The sequence below is a fragment of the Myodes glareolus genome, chromosome 15 (assembly GCF_982192425.1).
Source record: "Myodes glareolus chromosome 15, mMyoGla1.1, whole genome shotgun sequence".
Taxonomy (NCBI): domain Eukaryota; kingdom Metazoa; phylum Chordata; class Mammalia; order Rodentia; family Cricetidae; genus Myodes; species Myodes glareolus.
This window is the reverse complement of record NC_142040.1, coordinates 75,031,232-75,048,270: the sequence shown is the minus strand read 5'-3', so window position 1 is coordinate 75,048,270 and position 17,039 is coordinate 75,031,232. Positions and strand designations below refer to the sequence as shown.

The 17,039-nt window shown below is 45.7% G+C and overlaps 1 protein-coding gene across 2 annotated transcripts in view; it reads left to right on the top strand.

Moving 5' to 3' along the window:
* Positions 1 to 2,314: 2,314 nt before the first annotated feature.
* The window catches only part of Ice1 (interactor of little elongation complex ELL subunit 1), a 50,032-nt gene continuing 35,307 nt past the window's right edge, over positions 2,315 to 17,039 (top strand). The window contains exons 1-3 of one of the 2 annotated variants that reach the window (XM_087897023.1): positions 2,315 to 2,609; positions 15,683 to 15,741; positions 16,181 to 16,216. In XM_087897023.1, coding sequence (XP_087753149.1) covers positions 2,529 to 2,609; positions 15,683 to 15,741; positions 16,181 to 16,216 — 176 coding nt within the window. In that variant the 5' untranslated portion in view covers positions 2,315 to 2,528. The remainder of the gene's footprint in view (positions 2,610 to 15,682; positions 15,742 to 16,180; positions 16,217 to 17,039) is intronic. The other variant, XM_087897022.1, reaches the window with a different exon arrangement.

The window sequence follows — 17,039 nt, the reverse complement described above, 5'->3', positions numbered from 1 at the left end:
CTTTTAATAGCACACAGAGGGAATTAAACAACAGTGCATTTGGAAGTGACGGAAACATAGCAAGATGTATTTATCTGTCTTCCAAGATGAATAGGGCTATCAGTGAATGATAAATATTTTGTTTCTGCATAGTAAATCCTGTGGTTAAAAAAAATCACTGCACAATTCAAGATGTGATATTTGAAAAATCAGTTGAGCCAGGTGATGGTGGTGCAGACTTTTAATGCCAGGACTCAGGAAGGCAGAGGCAAGAGGATTTCTGTGACTTCAAGGCCAGCATGGTCTATAGAGTAAGTTCCAGGACAGCTAAAGATACACAGAGAAACCCTGTCTCAAAAAATAAGGAAAGAAAGAAAAAAATAGAAGAAATTGTTGAAACTAAGAAGCAACAAGAAGGAAAGAGGGAAACAAGTGTTAACTTAGGGCTAAAGAAAGAAAATGCAGAGCCTGTGAGGCCAAGGGAGACTTCCACATGCCTAGGTTGATGGCAGAGTGTTTCAGGAGAGGCAAGCTCAGGAAATGTGCTGTGGCAGGAAAGCAGTGCTTAGTCTCTTTTTCAGGACCCTGTAAAGGTGTACTCTTTTGCCAGAATGCAGAAGACTGAGAGCATGCTGGTGTCTTCACGGCTAAGGCAAACTGCAATAAAATAAATAAAACACAAGCCCATCCAGTTGGGAAATGAAATTATTGTGAAGATGTATCTGTATGGGTCAGAAGTGAGAATGGTCCATGTCCATCTCTCCCATCTCTAACGGATGACATGTGTGCTTCTCAGGGCACATGGCTCCCTCCTGCACCTACTCATCCCCTTGCACTAACTGCCTAGTAAGAGAATATTCTTGAGAGGCACCAGGGTCTCCACCCTCATCCCCATTGCCAGAACACTGAAGCCATTCACAGGAATCCCGTGATGGAAGAAAAACAATGGCTAAAGCTGAGGTCCAACCAGATAGGGAGTCTGCATCTAGACAAAGATTTCCTCACAGTTTTGACAGCTTTTCAGATCATCTTGTAGCAGATGCTGGAGCCAACACAATGCTGGTATAAAGGGCAGAACCACGCCCTGACCAGGGCTGATTAGCTATGCATGTCTCCTGCTTGCTACTTTAACCTAAACCCATACCACAGTCCTTCTGCGGACCTTGGGTAATGACTGCCGGTGGGGTAGTTAGCAGGTTTCTTTTCTTTCTAATGTACCAAGTTGGGTACATCTTTTTCTACTTCTCACTATTAATTGTCTTCTTGAGTTGGCGTGTGGTGGATGGGTGGCCAAGCCTAGCTTGTTACTTATCAGGGACCTTAAAAAACTGTGTTCCTCTTAGGCATTCTCTATTCAGCAGCCTCTGAGGAGACCTGGACATTCTGTACAGACTTTGTACGGTGTATCAGATCATGGGCTTGTCTTGTTTAGGTGTAAACAACAATGACAAGAAGTATAGTCATTTCTGGGTATCTATCTGGCTCTTCGATGTCAAGGAAGGTGATTTTAAAAAGGGACAGGTTGTGAGGGGTTTGAGTGTTATCAATTGCGCTTTCCACCTGGGGAGTTAGGACAGGACCGCAGAGTCTGGGTGCTCACTTAATAATGCAACACTATGGTTAAAATGTCTCAGAAATTGGAACTTTGTAACCAGAAGATGAGGAGCGTCCACTCTTCCGAGTAGATAGATACTTGTAGCAACAAAGAAAGTTTCTGAGGGCGGTGGATACAATGTGAAGAGGTCAGCGAGAGTTCAAACCCTGAAGGAAAACCGCCTTTTAGAACGGAATGAGAATTTCTTTTTTTTCCCTCTCTAGCGTAAGCTTGATGGTGTCTGGGAAGCCGCTCAGAGAGGTTGCGGGGGGGCTGGCTGTGTGCAGACACAACCCACAGATCGGATGTAGGGCTCTTCTCCTAGGTGCACGGGGCTGGGGAGGTTAGCTTAGCGGGCGTTCGGGCCCGCCTGCCGCGAGGCACTCCGGGAATTGTAGTCCGTCCTCCCCCCCCCCCCCCCCCCCCCCCGAGACTAGCGGGGCAGCAGGGTTGCACGACCCTGCCCTAGCCTAGGGTCCTCCTTCGGAAGGCTGCGACCTAATGGCATCACAGGACCCGCCCCTTAGAGGCGGAAGGCACTTAGGTGTCTACACAGGGCCTGTAAAGGCGGGCAGGAGAGGACCGACCAATCTCAGAGGCAGGGCGTAGATCTTGCTCGGCTCTCCCAGGACACGCCCTAGGGCTTTGTCCTTGGCGCCGCCCCGCGCCTACTTTCCGTTCAGGCGGCGCCGCGGGCAGCCCAGAGAAGGGGCGTGGCCGGGTGGGGCGGGGACCTGGTCTGCTGTCGTCGCGCTTGGGCCCTGCGGGCTGCGCCGTTCCCCAGTGCCCTGGGCTGCAACGCTGGTCTCAAGCCGCCTCCACGGGGACCTCGGAGCACGCATGGACCTGCCCGCGCCCGGCGGGAAGCGGCCAGGCTGGAGGTGGCCGGGGCGGCGGTGCAGGGCCGAGGCAGCGGGCCCCTGAGCGCGCGCCCTGCAGGCCGGGCCGCAGCACCATGATGCCCGGCGAGACGCACCCAGCGGCTCCCGGGCCAGCCGACCTCGCGCGGTGTCAGGGCTGCGCCTCCCTGCAGCAGGTACGAGGATCCCTGGCCGACCCTTTTGCGCTCTCTTGGGAGCAGGTGCCCCTGTGCTTTGTTTAGTCACGGACTCCAGAGTTGATTCACCTGGTGCAATGCTGGTGGTAGACAGGAGCAAGCGTGCTCTGCAGGGCCCATTCCTCCCCTGCTCAGATTCAGGGTTTGCAGGGCTGAGTTGGGTTGGTGGGTCACCTTAAGTGCAGACGGAGTCTTCCTCTCTGGGGCGGGGGAAGGCCTTCTCGCACTGATTATTTGTTACTCGAAGATAAGGCTTTTATGTTTTATGTTGCCTGTTCGGGAGCTGCATTTCAGCTTATGCCTATCGGTTAAAGCACCATCAAGCGTAGCTTTTGCTAAGTGACGTGTTGTCTGGTTCAAATCCCACGAAGATGTGTACGCGTCGGTAGTTTGTTACAGTGGTATGCTCTGTTCTCAGCAGTGGCTCGCTGCAGATGAGTTGTGGGGCTGGTTTCCTGACGTAATGGGCATAGTCCCAGTTCACCTCATTCTTCTTGCCCCATTCATCTCATCCCGTCTTCACCTCGTGTTCTAGGCACTGACCACGTTCTGGTGAGCCAGGTGAACACGAGTAAGATGAGCATGTACAAGTACCACATGGCAGGATTTTAGATGTTGGGGAGAAAATCACGGAAGATATCAGGATGTCCGAGTTTTTGAGGCAGTGGCAGACGTGAATGTTGAAAAGCAGCTCTGGGTATCGGTTCTAACAAGTGGGACTGTTTCCGTGATGGGAACGAGCTGACATGCTTGATGAGCAAAGCCTGTGGACGCCTCATGGCTGGTGAGACGAGATGAGATCGGACGGGATTCAGATTAGGTAGCCATCCACAGAAACTTGATTTGATTGTAAAATGCAGTCGTTGTGCTGATTTATATATTCTGGTTGTTTGGGGAATAGGAAATGGGACTGACACTCTTGAATAAAGAAAACGACGAGTCAGGCCGTGTTGTAGCTAGTCCACATTGTGTTGGGTATCTTATAATCTTCCCCTCCCATCTCAAGATTCTGAATGGCTTGCTCATACATCTTTAATAGACCGTCATACTTGGGTTTTTTTTGACCCTGGTCATTCACTCAGAGGAATTTTTTTTTACTTCCCCTGCTGTTTTATAGCAAGGCAAGGAGAAGAGAAAAATTATATTAGAAGTAATGTATTGGTGACAAATCGAGTCAAAAATAAGAGGGGAGAGTAGTTGAGGACCAGGATGGTGATTGCTGGAATTTTGTGGTTTTTTTGGAAAACCATATCAGAGTGAAATGGTGAGAAAATGAGTTCTTTTGGTTTCTTTGGAGACAAACATCTTAGTGGATGCCTCACGGGCTGAAGTAAATGCTTTCCCAGTGTGTTTGTGAACAGCAAGTGAGGTAGTTTGAATGTATTTGGCTCCCATAAGCTCATAGAGAGTGGCACTATTAGGAGGTGTGGCCTTGTTGGAGGAGGACACAAGCCTTTAATCCAGGCCTTGAGGCTAGAGGGCGCATCTCTAATCTGGGCTGCATCTTCTGTTGGAAGTGTGTCACTGAGGGGGTGGACTTCAAGGTTTCATATACTCAGGATGCTGCCCAGTGTATCAGTTACGTGCAAGATGTAGCGGTCCTAGCTCCGGCACTATGCCTGCCTGCACACCACCAGGCTCCTTGCTGTGACAATATTTGACTGAACCTCTGAAACTGTAAGCAAGCCATTCAATTAAATGTTTTCTTAAAAAGAGTTGCTGTGGTCGTTGTGTCTTTCATAGCAAGAAAATCTCAAACTAAGATAGCCAGAAAGCCGGTGTGACTGAGGGTTTGCTGTTTGCCAAGGTCAGAACACCACGAAGAGCCTTGGTTGTGTGAGTTTTACACACGATTGTATGTACTTGTCGTCTCTGAGTCCTTGGTGGTATTTGCATGGGACAGCCATGTGAACTGTGCTTCTTTCCCCTCCTGAGAACTGCTTCCGCACACTGCCCACCAGGAGTTTCTGTCCTGTTGAATCAGCAGAGGCATCCTGGTGCTTGTGGTCTCTGACAGCCTGAATCTGTTTACTGGTTCTTTTGAGCCAATCATCCCTAATCTTACCATCCTTACTGTAGGGAACATTCAGACCTAGGGCCTAAAAGCACTTTCCAAGAGCACCACTTCCCCTCCCTCCGAGACACAGTTCCACTCTTGGTCCCCAAACAGCAGCTTGAGGAAGGTTCCTTCAGATCACTGTAGGCCTGGTCTGGGAACATTTTTTTCTTAAGAGGCAAGATCATAAATTGCTGGGCTTTTGGAACTTGTTCACACCTGCTCAGTTGCCATCGAGGTGTGAATGTGGCCAGAGACAAGAGTAAAAGAATCCCGCAACTGTCCTCCTAACAACAGGAAGTTAACTTTTGAAAAGGCTTTTAAGGGCAATAGTGTTCAGAGATGCTGTGAGTTCCCTTTCTGGAACACTAATTTGCAAAATGTGTGTGGGAAGATGGGTCTTTAGCAGACAGAGCATCCCAGAAGTCTCTGCTTATTTCCTGAGAGGTGGAAGCTTAAAATGTGTAGTACAGAATGGAAGTCTGTAATCCCAGTGCAAGGCACAGGATGAGTTAGTGAGTGGAAGCTGGGTTTGACTAAGGTAAATTTTCTCATTAATGTAACCTAGGGAGAGTATTACAGCGCGGAGTTGATCAAAGCTCTAGGGAATGAAGAAGCTCTGCATGTGGGGTGCAAGACAGGTTCTCCTGTCGGGGAAGTGGAAGGTACCAAGATTTCAGTCTTTGAATAGCTGTGAACCGCGATGGAAGGGAGAAACAAAGCCAGCCAAGGTGGTGAGGCTGTTGGAGATGTGGCACTGGAGTTTTAAGATGGCATTAAAATGGTTTTAGCCATTTTGGATTGTTTATGAAGTGTCTCTGAAATGTCCTAATGCACTTCGAAGGGAGTGGCAGCCGAATTCTAGGTTTCTGTAGCTGCTGAGTTCACAGTAAGAATCTCCCTGGGCTGGGAGGTGTAGGCAGCCCTTTGAGTCACTTCAGCTCTGAAAACCACTAACATCTGAAGAGAATCCAGCCGCTGGGGCTGGGCCCTTGAAGAAGAGAGCATGGGATTGGGAGGGGTGGAAAGAGATAAGGAAACTTAAACAGGAAGTGGGTCACTGGCCAGTTGGGAGGAGAAAAATGACTGGAACATGACCACAGCAAATGCTTGGTTTGTGCAGCTTAAACCCAGAGATTCCTTGGTCCTGCGGAGGATGTCCACATAGTCTTTCTCACAGTGGCACCTACTGCAGTGCTGGGCCTTCATTCTGAGTCGGAGCCTTAAGGTAGCAGGCCCATGTTCTGAACTGACTAGTCCCTTGCTTGCAGAGCGTCTTCCTGTCTGTCTGTCCCTTCTTTCCTTTAGAGTGGAAGATACAGTTGCCGTTTTATCTACTCCCTTAGAAATGTATCTAAAGGTGCTGTGCTCCCCTCATCCCAGGTTATCTTGTGACTTCACAGAGCACTCTTGACCTTTGGATTAGAGGGCTTTGTTACTGATTTGTAGCCCAGCATCCAGGTGTTTCAGAATCTCAGCAGTCACAAAAAACAATGTGGAACTTAAATCTGGTGATACTGTGTAAATTAGGCAAGCTCTGTGTTCCATGATTGTAGGTTAAGCCGGGGAGTTGGTTGTTGGAAGTCACATCTTTTCCCAATCTTCTTTGAAGCATTTGAGACTCTGTACTGCTGAGTTAGATTTGTCTGCTTATAAAAGCTGCAGATACTCCCCAGAGCAGGAAGCTGGTCAGAAGTGTTTCTCTGAAGGGATCCTCAGCACGGTGAAAGTCCCGGAGCAGACAGCACAAATGCCGAGAGAACTGTCAGAGAGCCTGCAGATTGCACCCCTCCCTTCTCTAGAACTGCTGAGCATGGGTCCCACCTGCACACAGGCATGTGGATCAGAAGGACCTAGAGGGTCCTCCGCCCATCATCGGCTGCCATCTCACAGTTCAGCGAGTTCAGTTCTAAACAATGCAGACGAATCTGGATTGAACAAGGAGAAAAAAGTGTTAATTTGGAAACATTGCTGTATAAACTGGTGCTACTAGGATGTCTGACCCCACACCAACCTGCACACGTGTTACGGTGTAGTGATCAAATAGACTGGTAGTTATGTAGGGGATGACTGAGACAATACAACAGAAAATAAACGACCTTTCTGGGCTTTTGTTTTCTTTTCCTTATTCATATAGTGTTTATAATATGTGGAGGGAAATTTTCTTATTTGTGGATGTTGGTTCCAAGCTGTGCCTATACAGTTCCATGACTGCTTAGTCCAGAATATATAAACACATTATCCTTCTACACAGCAAAATGCTCAGGAGAAAGCAATGGAAGAAATGAAGCAGAGCAAAAGACATTGCACCATTTTCTTTACTCTTGCTTTCTTTTCTTTTCTTGAGATAGGGTTTCTCTGTAGCTTTGGAGCCTGTCCTGGAACCAGCTCTTGTAGACAGGCTGGCCTCGAATTCACAGAAATCTGTCTGCCTCTGCCTCCCGAGTACTGGGATTAAAGGTGTGCACCCCTACTTCCCAGCTTACTGTTGCTTTCTTAACATTTAATTTAAAATTAATCAGGTTTGGGGAGACGGTGGAGTTCATTAAGGCTTTGGTAGTAGTGCAGAAGGGCCTGAAACAGTTAACTTGGAAGGCCCTCCTTTCCCTCTCGGCCAGAGGTTCTTAACCTTCCTAATGCTGTGACCCTTTAATACAGATCCTCATGTTGTGGGGACCCCAAACCATAATTTATTTTATTGCTACTTCATAACTGTAATTTTGCTACTGTTATGACTCGCATGTAAATGCCTGTTTTCTGTTTTCTTATCAAAGGGTTGTTTGACCGCAGGTTGAGAATCACTGCTCTACGATATTTTGTGATTTTAAGGTCCACACCCCCATTTGTTTTCTCTAAGCCAGAGTTATATGTGGTCAAAGTTGAGAGAGAAAACTGAATATAATGTTCTATTAAGACAACCTGCAGCCCTGCCCATATATTCTTTGCAAAAGACATTATTTTTAATTGTTTGCATTATGTGTATTTTTGTAATAAACCTTCTTTCGTTAGTAAACTTGTTGCATGTTCTTTTTGTTGACATTTTGTGTTGACTCTTAATCTTGGAAGTTAAGGGTGATGCACTCAGGCTTTTCATTTCTCCTCAATCCCTGCCATCCTCTTGGTGTGCAGAACTTCAGTTGGTGGGGTTGAGGTCTGGCCGCATGTCAGTTCTGGTTAGACAGTGTAGTGTGACTGGCCTGGGCTGCTCTGGAACTCACTGTGGAGCTGAGTTAAGCTCCTGCTTGCCAACACTTGCCAAATGCAGGGGTTACAGCCATACACCACCATACCCTGTTTAGTAACTAGTCTTTAGTTTTAGTTTTTCTTGTTATTGTGATAAAACACTTAGCAAAAACAGTTTAAGGAGCCCTTGTTTTTGCTCATGTCTGAGAGGATCCAGTCCATGGGGAATGCATGGCAACAGGAGTATGAGGCACGTGCTCACGCTGCACCAGCATTGAGGAGGTTGGAAGGTCAGCGCAGGTGCTCAGCATGCTTGATTCTTTTCATTCAGTGTGGGAATTCAGCCCTGGCATGGTGCTGCCCACATTCAGACCAGGCCTTCTGCCCATAGTTAAACCTCTCTGGAGAGTCCCTCACAGACGCTCAGCGGTGCATCTCCTAGCTAATCCAAATCTAGTCAAGTTGACCTTGAAGATTGATAACAACAATAATTCTCTAACAACTTTACATCCTAAATGTGAATATTTACTGTATACTGGAGATTGCATTGCAGTGGACTGAACACTTAATGTGCCTGATCCTGGTGACATCTGTCTTATTGAGTTAGGTTTTTCGGTCTCCCTACCTGAAGTCTAGAACTGAGGCAGGTAGAGGGTAAGAAATTGCCCTACCACTCAGAGAGGGGATGAGAATCAGTAGGGCAGAGTCAAATGAATGTGGAGTTAAGGTTTGTCTGCTGTCTCAGGCACAGTACTTGACATCACAGTGTAGCATCTGGAAGCAAGGCAGGGAAGGTTCCAGATGGAGCAGCAAAGAGCTCGAGGGAAATGAGAAAAGGAGAGAGAACCATTCCAGCGTCAGAAAGAATCGAGGAATGCCATTTCTATTGCCAGCCGTGCCTGAGCACCCTTCAGTGCAGCCTGGCACGGTGGCCTGTAGTCCCAGCACTCCCAAGTCCAAGGCAGGAGCTACAGCTTTCAGAGCAGCCTGGGCTGCTCGGCGGTTCACTGCCGCCTCTCCTGCTGATCCGGATCTCTGCTGTTTCCCTGCTTCCTGTGCTCCACCGCCCTCACTCTGGCTTATGCCATGCCCTTAGCGGAGCCTGCTCACATCTTCTTAACCTCTAGCAAGGCTGTCTTAGGGCAGAAGCTTGTGGAGACTTGGCAGATTTGAAAATATTTCTTAGGCAGAAGTTTGAGTTCTCTTTCCAAAATGGGAAGTCTCCCTTTGTAGGGCCCTGGCCTCTAGTAAGACTCTATAAGATCTTTGCCCTGTCTCCACTGCTGTGAAATCCTAATTCTGTTCCAAGGGCAGCGTCCTGTTGGGAACCACAGGCCTTCTGCTGGACTTTGGTGGAGCACTCTTCCTTACATAATGGGAAACTGGGGATGGGGTCCAAGTCTTGAAACTATCTCCCGTGTCTTTCTATCTTTTCCATGTGTTTTGTCCAGAGAGTTTATCATTGGGCCTATGGGACCATTTCCTCTGCCGCCAAAATTGGGTGTCTTTTTCTTTCTCCCAACTCTGTTTTTGCTTTTTCTGGGACCTTTCATTGAGTTCTGTGGTTGGAACTTTTGAGTCTGTAATTATGTTCCCCTGGTTGTAATTTAGCTGTAACTTAAACAGTGTAAAATGTATCCTCTTGATGTGTACAGTTAGTCAATGGTGTACACATCTAGCAGTTGGGTGATTACCCCCAGCCTCCTGAAACATTCCCATCTGCCCCAGAGAAGCCTCTCCCGGCTAGCGGTCTTTCCCGCCCTCTGCCCTGCACTTCCTGCGAAGACCTCGTCTATGGGTTTGCTTATCATGGACAGTTTACATAACTGGGATTATTGTGCGGAGTCTCCTGTGTTTGTGAAGTTCTCAGGGTTCACTCGTGTGGTAGTTGTGTCGCTGAGTACTTTTTTCCTTGTCAGCGTTGGGTGGCTCAATCACCCACCCTTTGGGCCTTAAGCTCACGTTTCTGTTTCTAGTGTGAGCAGTGCTGCTATGAACTTGCCATGGCGTTTGTTTTCTGTTCTGTGTGTGTGCCCAGGAGTGTGGTGCTTAGTCCTGTGGCAACAGCTTCATGTCCCCTCAGCTGTGATGGGGGCGAGTTTCCCACATCCTCACCAGCACGGGCTGTTCTTTTCTGGTTTAGGTGTCCTAGTACCTGGTTTTCTGAGTGCTCTCGTCCCTTTGACTGTCACATGGCTTCTCCAGTGCGCCATCATTTATGTCAGTGTTGTAGTGCTATTGAGGTTTTCTTGTCCACTTTTGTTTACTTCAGGTCTGGCTCTGGTCTCCCTTTCTCCAATTACTGTAGTTTAGGTTTGGAAATCTTGGGTGCTTCCTTAAGAGCCTGGAGGTAGGGTGGGTTACGCTGGCTGCAGATTGAGTCTGCAGGACCTTCTGGGTTGGTGTGTGGTGATATGGCCAGTCATTTACTGATTCAGGAGGAAGAGCCAGCACCAGCACTTGGATCTTACCTCTTTTTTTCCCGGGAAGACAGAGGTCTGGGTTGACACACAGCTGTTTTCAGATTAGTTTGCTCAGATTTTCTAGCCCCATGCTTTGGGTCATCCTGGGTCAGCAGTGGTCACATGTGTGTCTATTAGACACCTTGAGAAGATAGGTTTCCTGCTGGGTGGCAAAGGAGCACTTTCCCTCAGAGTGGAAGACTAGGGCTGGGCCCCAAGACTTGACAGAAAGGCTGCATCTGGCTCTTGCTTGAACTGCATTCTCCTTCACCTACAGAAAGACTCAGATAGAGCAGTCCGCTGAGACTGTGCAGTCCGCCTAGACAGCTGCTTCCTTGTCCTTGTCAACTCTGAGCTGATACATAGCTTACATGCCGCCTTTTTGTTTCTGTGTGTCTTTCAACTTTGTTGGCTTGTGCTTTGTGTAGAGACAGTGGTTTCCACGTGGTTCTAGATGCTTACAACAAAGCAATGCAAGCACGTGCTCCTCCTCCTTCCTGACCCTGTGGGTCTGGGTTAGCACTCACTGTGGTTTCTCACTGTGCTAACCTGATGACGCTGCAGAGCGGTTCTAGGCAGGGCTGTAGTGGGGAGGTTAGCCTAGAGCTTTGGACCATTGAGGGGAGGACAGTACTTCAGCCACTAACACTAAGCAGACTGCTCTTCGCGGCTCACATGGGCCTCATGGAAAAGAGTGGTGGGTTTTGAAGTCATTCTTGACATTGTTGGGGCTACTGGACATAGTGCGGAAAACAGTACCACTTAAAGAGGAGAGTGACTGAGAAGCTGACATGGGATGGGGGTTTGAACCCAGCATGGCGTTCAAATAAAGTTGTCATGTCTTACAGATGTCTTCATCTGTAATTAAAGCTCCTTCAGCTATAGAAGTGTATTGTTGAAATCCACTACAGACAATAGGAGGAACCCACATATTTAAATAAATGCTAAGTGTATCTCATGACGGGCACTTTTAGTATGGGTGGAAGTCTTACTACACAACGGAAGGAGGCTGAACGGAGCTTGTTCTGATTGAAGACAGGTGCCTGTGACCACGCCTGTTCTACATCACTTCAGAAAGACAAGGGCCCAGTAGTGGAAGGGTATCACTTGGGCATGTAGAGTGTCCACTGCTGACACTCTTGAATTCACTTGAGCATTCTGGTTTGCCAACTTTTGCATCTATTTAAGTGGCATTGTAAAATGAACACGTTTGTTGCAGTCAACAAATACAAATTAGTCATAATCTTCACATCTGTAAGAGCTGCTTGAGGAATGTAAGAGAAGCAGCAATGATGGCATTCCTGCAGGTGCTAGGAGCTACTCGGTTCTAGGAAAACATAGAGGTAACCAGCTGTAAGATTAGAGATGGATATAAATATGCAGGGATATAAACATGCTGCTTTTATCCCTGCAGTACTTCTGTCTGAGTTTGGAGTAGAGGGGGAGAGGTAAACTTTTGCCATCTTAAATGCCATTCTCCTAATGTCATGAAGGTGGTACATATCCTCATCTGAGTTAATGTCTTCCTGCTAATGCTCTCACCATTTTGGAACTGGTGAGCCAGGTTTGCTTGTGTTAGAGACTCTTTGCTGTCTTCTGTCTGCATGATGGCTTATGTGTTGCTGCTAAGTGCATGATGTTCAGTGCCTGTCAAAATGGGAGATGCTGGTGCTGCTTTCCTGCGCTTCAGTGGTGTTCACAAGCCATCCTGACAGTGGTAAACCACTGCACACACCTGCAGCCCCTGTAGAAAGTATGTAGTATATAGTGAAAGATTTCAGTCTTGGCAGCTCAATGCTGGTGTTGCTGAAGAGTTCATCTGCCAACTTTTGTTTTAAGTTTTGGGAGTCCGCATGTATCAGAATAAATCCTAGAAGAGCTACAGACATAAATATGGCAAAAGAGCATGTAAAGCAAAAAGTAATTCCCATTTCATATGAGAATGACCCTGCTAAGTTTGTTTCTGGAAACAAAGCCTTAGCATATACTCAGACATACTCAGTTGAGTCAGTGTTGAGACATTTCCAGTTGCCTGTGAGTGTCAGGCAAGCATGCATATGTGTACATGTGATGAGATGCTACTGTCTATCAAGTACTGTAGCTTACAATGCATTGGCAGCACCAAGCAAGTGTTAACAAAAAAGAAAGAATGCCCAAAAGTGACTGAAAAGACTCCTCATCATCACTGATGAGGAGTAGGGAGGGGCTGGTGAGATGACTGCCAGGAATGGTGCTTTGTACACAATCCGACCAATCTGGGCTCCATCCACTGAGCCAACTCCACAAAACTACCCTCTGACCTCCACACGCATGCCACAGGCACCATCCACACACACGTGGATGAGACACACAGAAAAATTAATAAATGCTAATAGAAATACTTGGTAAGACTGTCCAAGATCACAGCTGTGGCAAAGCAAGGAAGTCCATTGCTTTTGTTAGGAATGACTGAGTGGACCAAGTGTCCTTCAGAAGAGAACTGGAATATTGAGCTTCTGGAGAAGGCAACAAAAAGTTAAGTTGTATGGAGAATGCAGAGGACCTGAATCTTTCACTTTATTGGTTCTTAACCTTGTTGACTGAGGTTTCTGTCCTGCCCAGTCCCACAGCTGTTCAGTCCCAAAGAAACACACAGAGGCTCACATTAATTATAAACTGGTTGCCTAGTAGCTCAGACTTTTTATTAACTAACTCTTACATCTTAAGTTAACTTGTGATTCTTGTTTATGTTAGCCACCTGGCTTGGTACCTTTTATCAGTGAGGCATTCTTATCTTACTTCCTCTGTATCTGGGTGACAACTGCAGACTGAGCCTTTCTTCTTCCCAGAATTCTCCTATTTTGGTTACCCTGCTTATACTTCCTGCTTGGCTACTGGCCAGTCAGCATTTTATTAAACCAATACAAGTGGCAGATCTTTACAGGGTACAAGACCATTGTCCCACAGTACTTCCCCCACCTTTTTTCTTTTCAAAACAAAAACTCTAAATCTAATCTCCTTTGGATAGCCTTTTTTTCTGACCATTATCCATAACGACTTGTAAACAACACTCTAAACAAAGACAAACATCCATAATCCGTTTTTTTGGGGGGGAAGGAAATGTGGGAATAATTTTCTAAGTGACTTCCTGCTGATAATCTTATGACCTAAAAGAAAATTAGAGTTATGGTCAAGTCCTGACTGGAATATTCTGTGAGGCTTGATCATCTCAGCTAGCATTCTTGAGGCTGTTCTGGATGTAGAACTCAGAGGAAACTGCAACAGAGGTGCTCTGAAATGTTGGATCATCTTAGCCATCTGCTTCTATTGGAGATTTTTTGAGGGGCCTTCCTTGATCAAACCTGATTTTTCTTAACATTAATGAATCCACAGCTTCTTATTTCTTTTGGAAACAAAAGCAAAACCTCTTCTCCAAAATAATATATCTTTTGACTTATATTTTGAAGTCAAAGCATTTTCAAAATACATTAGTTGAATTAATCCAGCTATATTTATAATCACATATCTTTTAGCAACTTTTACTCCTTTCTTAGCCATCAAACAATTCAAAGACAACATAATAACATACAGTTTCCAGGCTCTCTGTGTATTTTCCATCTTTACATGGCTTTATTTTAAACTCTATTTCTTTTACTTTTAATTTTTTGTTTTTTGAGACAGGGTTTCTCTGTGTATCTTTCACTGTCCTGGAACTCACTGTGTAGACCAGGCTGTCCTTGAACTCACAGAGGTCTACCCGTTCTGCCTCCCAAGTGCTGGGACTAAAGGTATGTGCCACCACACCCAACTACTCTTTCTTTTTTTTAAGGATTTTATCTGTTTAGAGTTTGTTTTTGTTTGAATCTATCTTTATTGTATCTCTCTCTGTCTCTTTTTTTGACCACATGAGTCTTTAATTTGCTAAGCGATATGGCTAGGATTAAAGCTGTGACTTTGATGGCTGGACCCACCCCATTCCTTAGCTTTCTTAGAGTCTATTTTCATGGCAGAGGTACTGGTGGGAGCCATGTTTATTGCTATAACTCTATGAAGTTTCAAGGTCTCTGCCACCACCAAGAAGCATGCTGTTGACTATTCATAAACACCATTTAAGTGTTTGGTGTCTTGGCCTCTTAAAGAGCTGCAAGGTTTTTGCAGCTAAAGCTGAGTCAGGAAGCCTCTCTTAAATGAGATGCACTTGCCCCAGCAAACAGAGACCACCTGAGAAAATGTTGCTACTAAGAAGCCATGCTTAATTCTGTTCTTTTGTGTCTAAAATTCCTTCCTAAGCTCCTCTCAGGTTTTATGTGGATATAATTGTCCCACGTTGGGCATCATTTGTTGACAGAGGCTTCTGTCCTTCCCAGTCCCAAAGAAACACGCAGAGGCCTACATTAATTATAAACTGGTTGGCCTATTAGCCCAGACTTCTAACTCCTAACTCCTGCATCTTAACCCATAACTCTTGTCTGTGTTAGCCACATGGCTTGTTACCTTTCATCAACGAGGCATTCTCATCTTGCTTCCTCTGCATCTGAGCCTTTCCTCTTCCCAGAATTCTCCTGTTCTGGTTGCCCTGCCTGTGTTTCCTGCTTGACTACTGGCCAATAAGCATTTTATTAAACCAGTACAAGTGACAAATCTTTACAGGGTACAAGACCATTGTCCCACAGTATAGCCTAGGATTTTATCTGTTTTATCTGGTATGTACATGTAGCTACAAAAAAGATATAGACACTCTGAGTGTAAATATTACTGTCCTCTCCAGATCCTCTGGAGAGACTGACTGTTGAGACAGGAGAGTTAGGTATACTTCCTGGTGTGAACCTGCCTGTATTAGATGCTAAAAAGATACTGTGGTATATTTACGACAGTGCTGTTATTCTTGAAATTTTTTACTGATTGGAAAACTGACATCTAAAGAAGTAAGCTAAAGAAAAGAAAATCTGTGTTTTGGTTGTTGAGAGCATCTAAACAAATAGTGTTTAACAGTGTAAAAGATAATACTTTGATCTTCAGTTTCCTAACAGGACTGGGAACCAGCTTGTGGTTGGTCCCTGCAGTATAATGCAGATCCTCACAAAGTTACTAACTTAATCTTGATCCCACTGTAATGCTTGTAATCTCTGTCAGGTTATCTCAGTTTTTGTTACGTTGCTGTTTCTATGTTTCTGCTAAGTAGTAGGCAGTCAGTACTTGTTACTGCCCTCTGACCTCAGTGTGAAGGGGCACTGCACAGAGAGCGGGGGCTGGGACTGCAGCGGAGTCCTGCAGTGCTGTGAACCACCTGCTTGTATCTGTGCTGTAGGACAGTTACATGTGATGAAAGGCCATGGGAAGGTAAATGGCTGACTGTAACGTTTTTCTTCCAGAACTTAAATGAATATGTCGAAGCATTAATTGCCTTGAAACAAAAGATCATTAATACAGAGTAAGTATATCTGCATGTTGGAAGGCCAGCTGGCTGATGTGGGTGGTGGTTGGAACCTTCAGTGAACCCAGTGATGCTGTGTAGAACTACTGAACGCTTGTTTAGTGGCTCACAGGCTTTTAGTAGAAAATTATCTTTGCCAAACTAGATTTTAAAAGCTGTTTTCTCTCTGAAACTATTCTATGTTCTGGGTCACATTATTGTATGCTGCATAATGAGATTTAATTATTTTTAATATTCCTTGATAATGTCATGTTTTATATTAAAAGCTCATAGCACTTGTGTAGTGCATTGAGGAATCAAGATGATTTCAACCTAGCATGTTTTGTTTTGGGGGACCAAAGGAGGAAGGCCGTCTAAAACAATCTGCACATGGTTTTCTGTAGTGTACTTGCTCAGTGACACAGGAGCAGCCTAACCTCTCTTTTCTCTTTTGCAGTAACCTGCTGACGGAATACCAGAAGAAATGCGATGATATCCTTCCCTTGTTTTTCTTTTGGATATCAGCACTGACTTACATATAATAGCTTAAAAAATAAGAGGGCCCTCCTTTTTAGTAATTATTTTTTAAAAGGCAGTATCTGTTGTCTTTGTGGAAGCCCTCCTCACAAGCACAGCCAACAGGCCTTTTGGTACAGTAGCAATGGGTGTGTACTGGGGATACTAACAGAAGGCAGCCTAGCATCTCTCTTGTTTTTGTTGCTCATTCTGATTGTCTGTGGGTCTTCAGTTTGTTACTGAGTGGATTTTCCTCCTGTATAGGGGTGTGATGTCAGTGTGTAGGTACAACATTGTGCTGCAGCAGGGCTTGCTGATTGGTGCTGTTAATCTACTAAAAAATAACCAACGTTATTGAACTGGCTAGGAAATGGATCTTGCTCTTACTTTAGAGCATTAGTGTATGCACCCATAAATCATACAAATAATGCAATTTTCTATTTGTAAGACAGTGCTCGCCTTAAATAACATCATTGGTTCAGCAAGGGCTGAGCAGCACCTTAGCGTAGTTAACACGGTTAGATGGTTTTAGCAGCAAGAGAAAGCTGACCCTGCCACATCTTCTAGTGACACCTGCCTGGGGTTCAGTCTCTCTCTAAAGAACATAACATCCCCCCCTTCCCCCAAAAAATATCAGCATGCATAGACCCGTGGAGATTGGTGGAGAGCTGGGTTCTTTTTCTGTACTGGGGCAGATCCAGTTCTTGCAGAGGTTGAGTCCATGGTCTCTGCAGTACGATGAGGCCATTTAGCTGTTGGTGGCATCTGATCTTGTGGGATCACAGATTATTTGAGCTTCT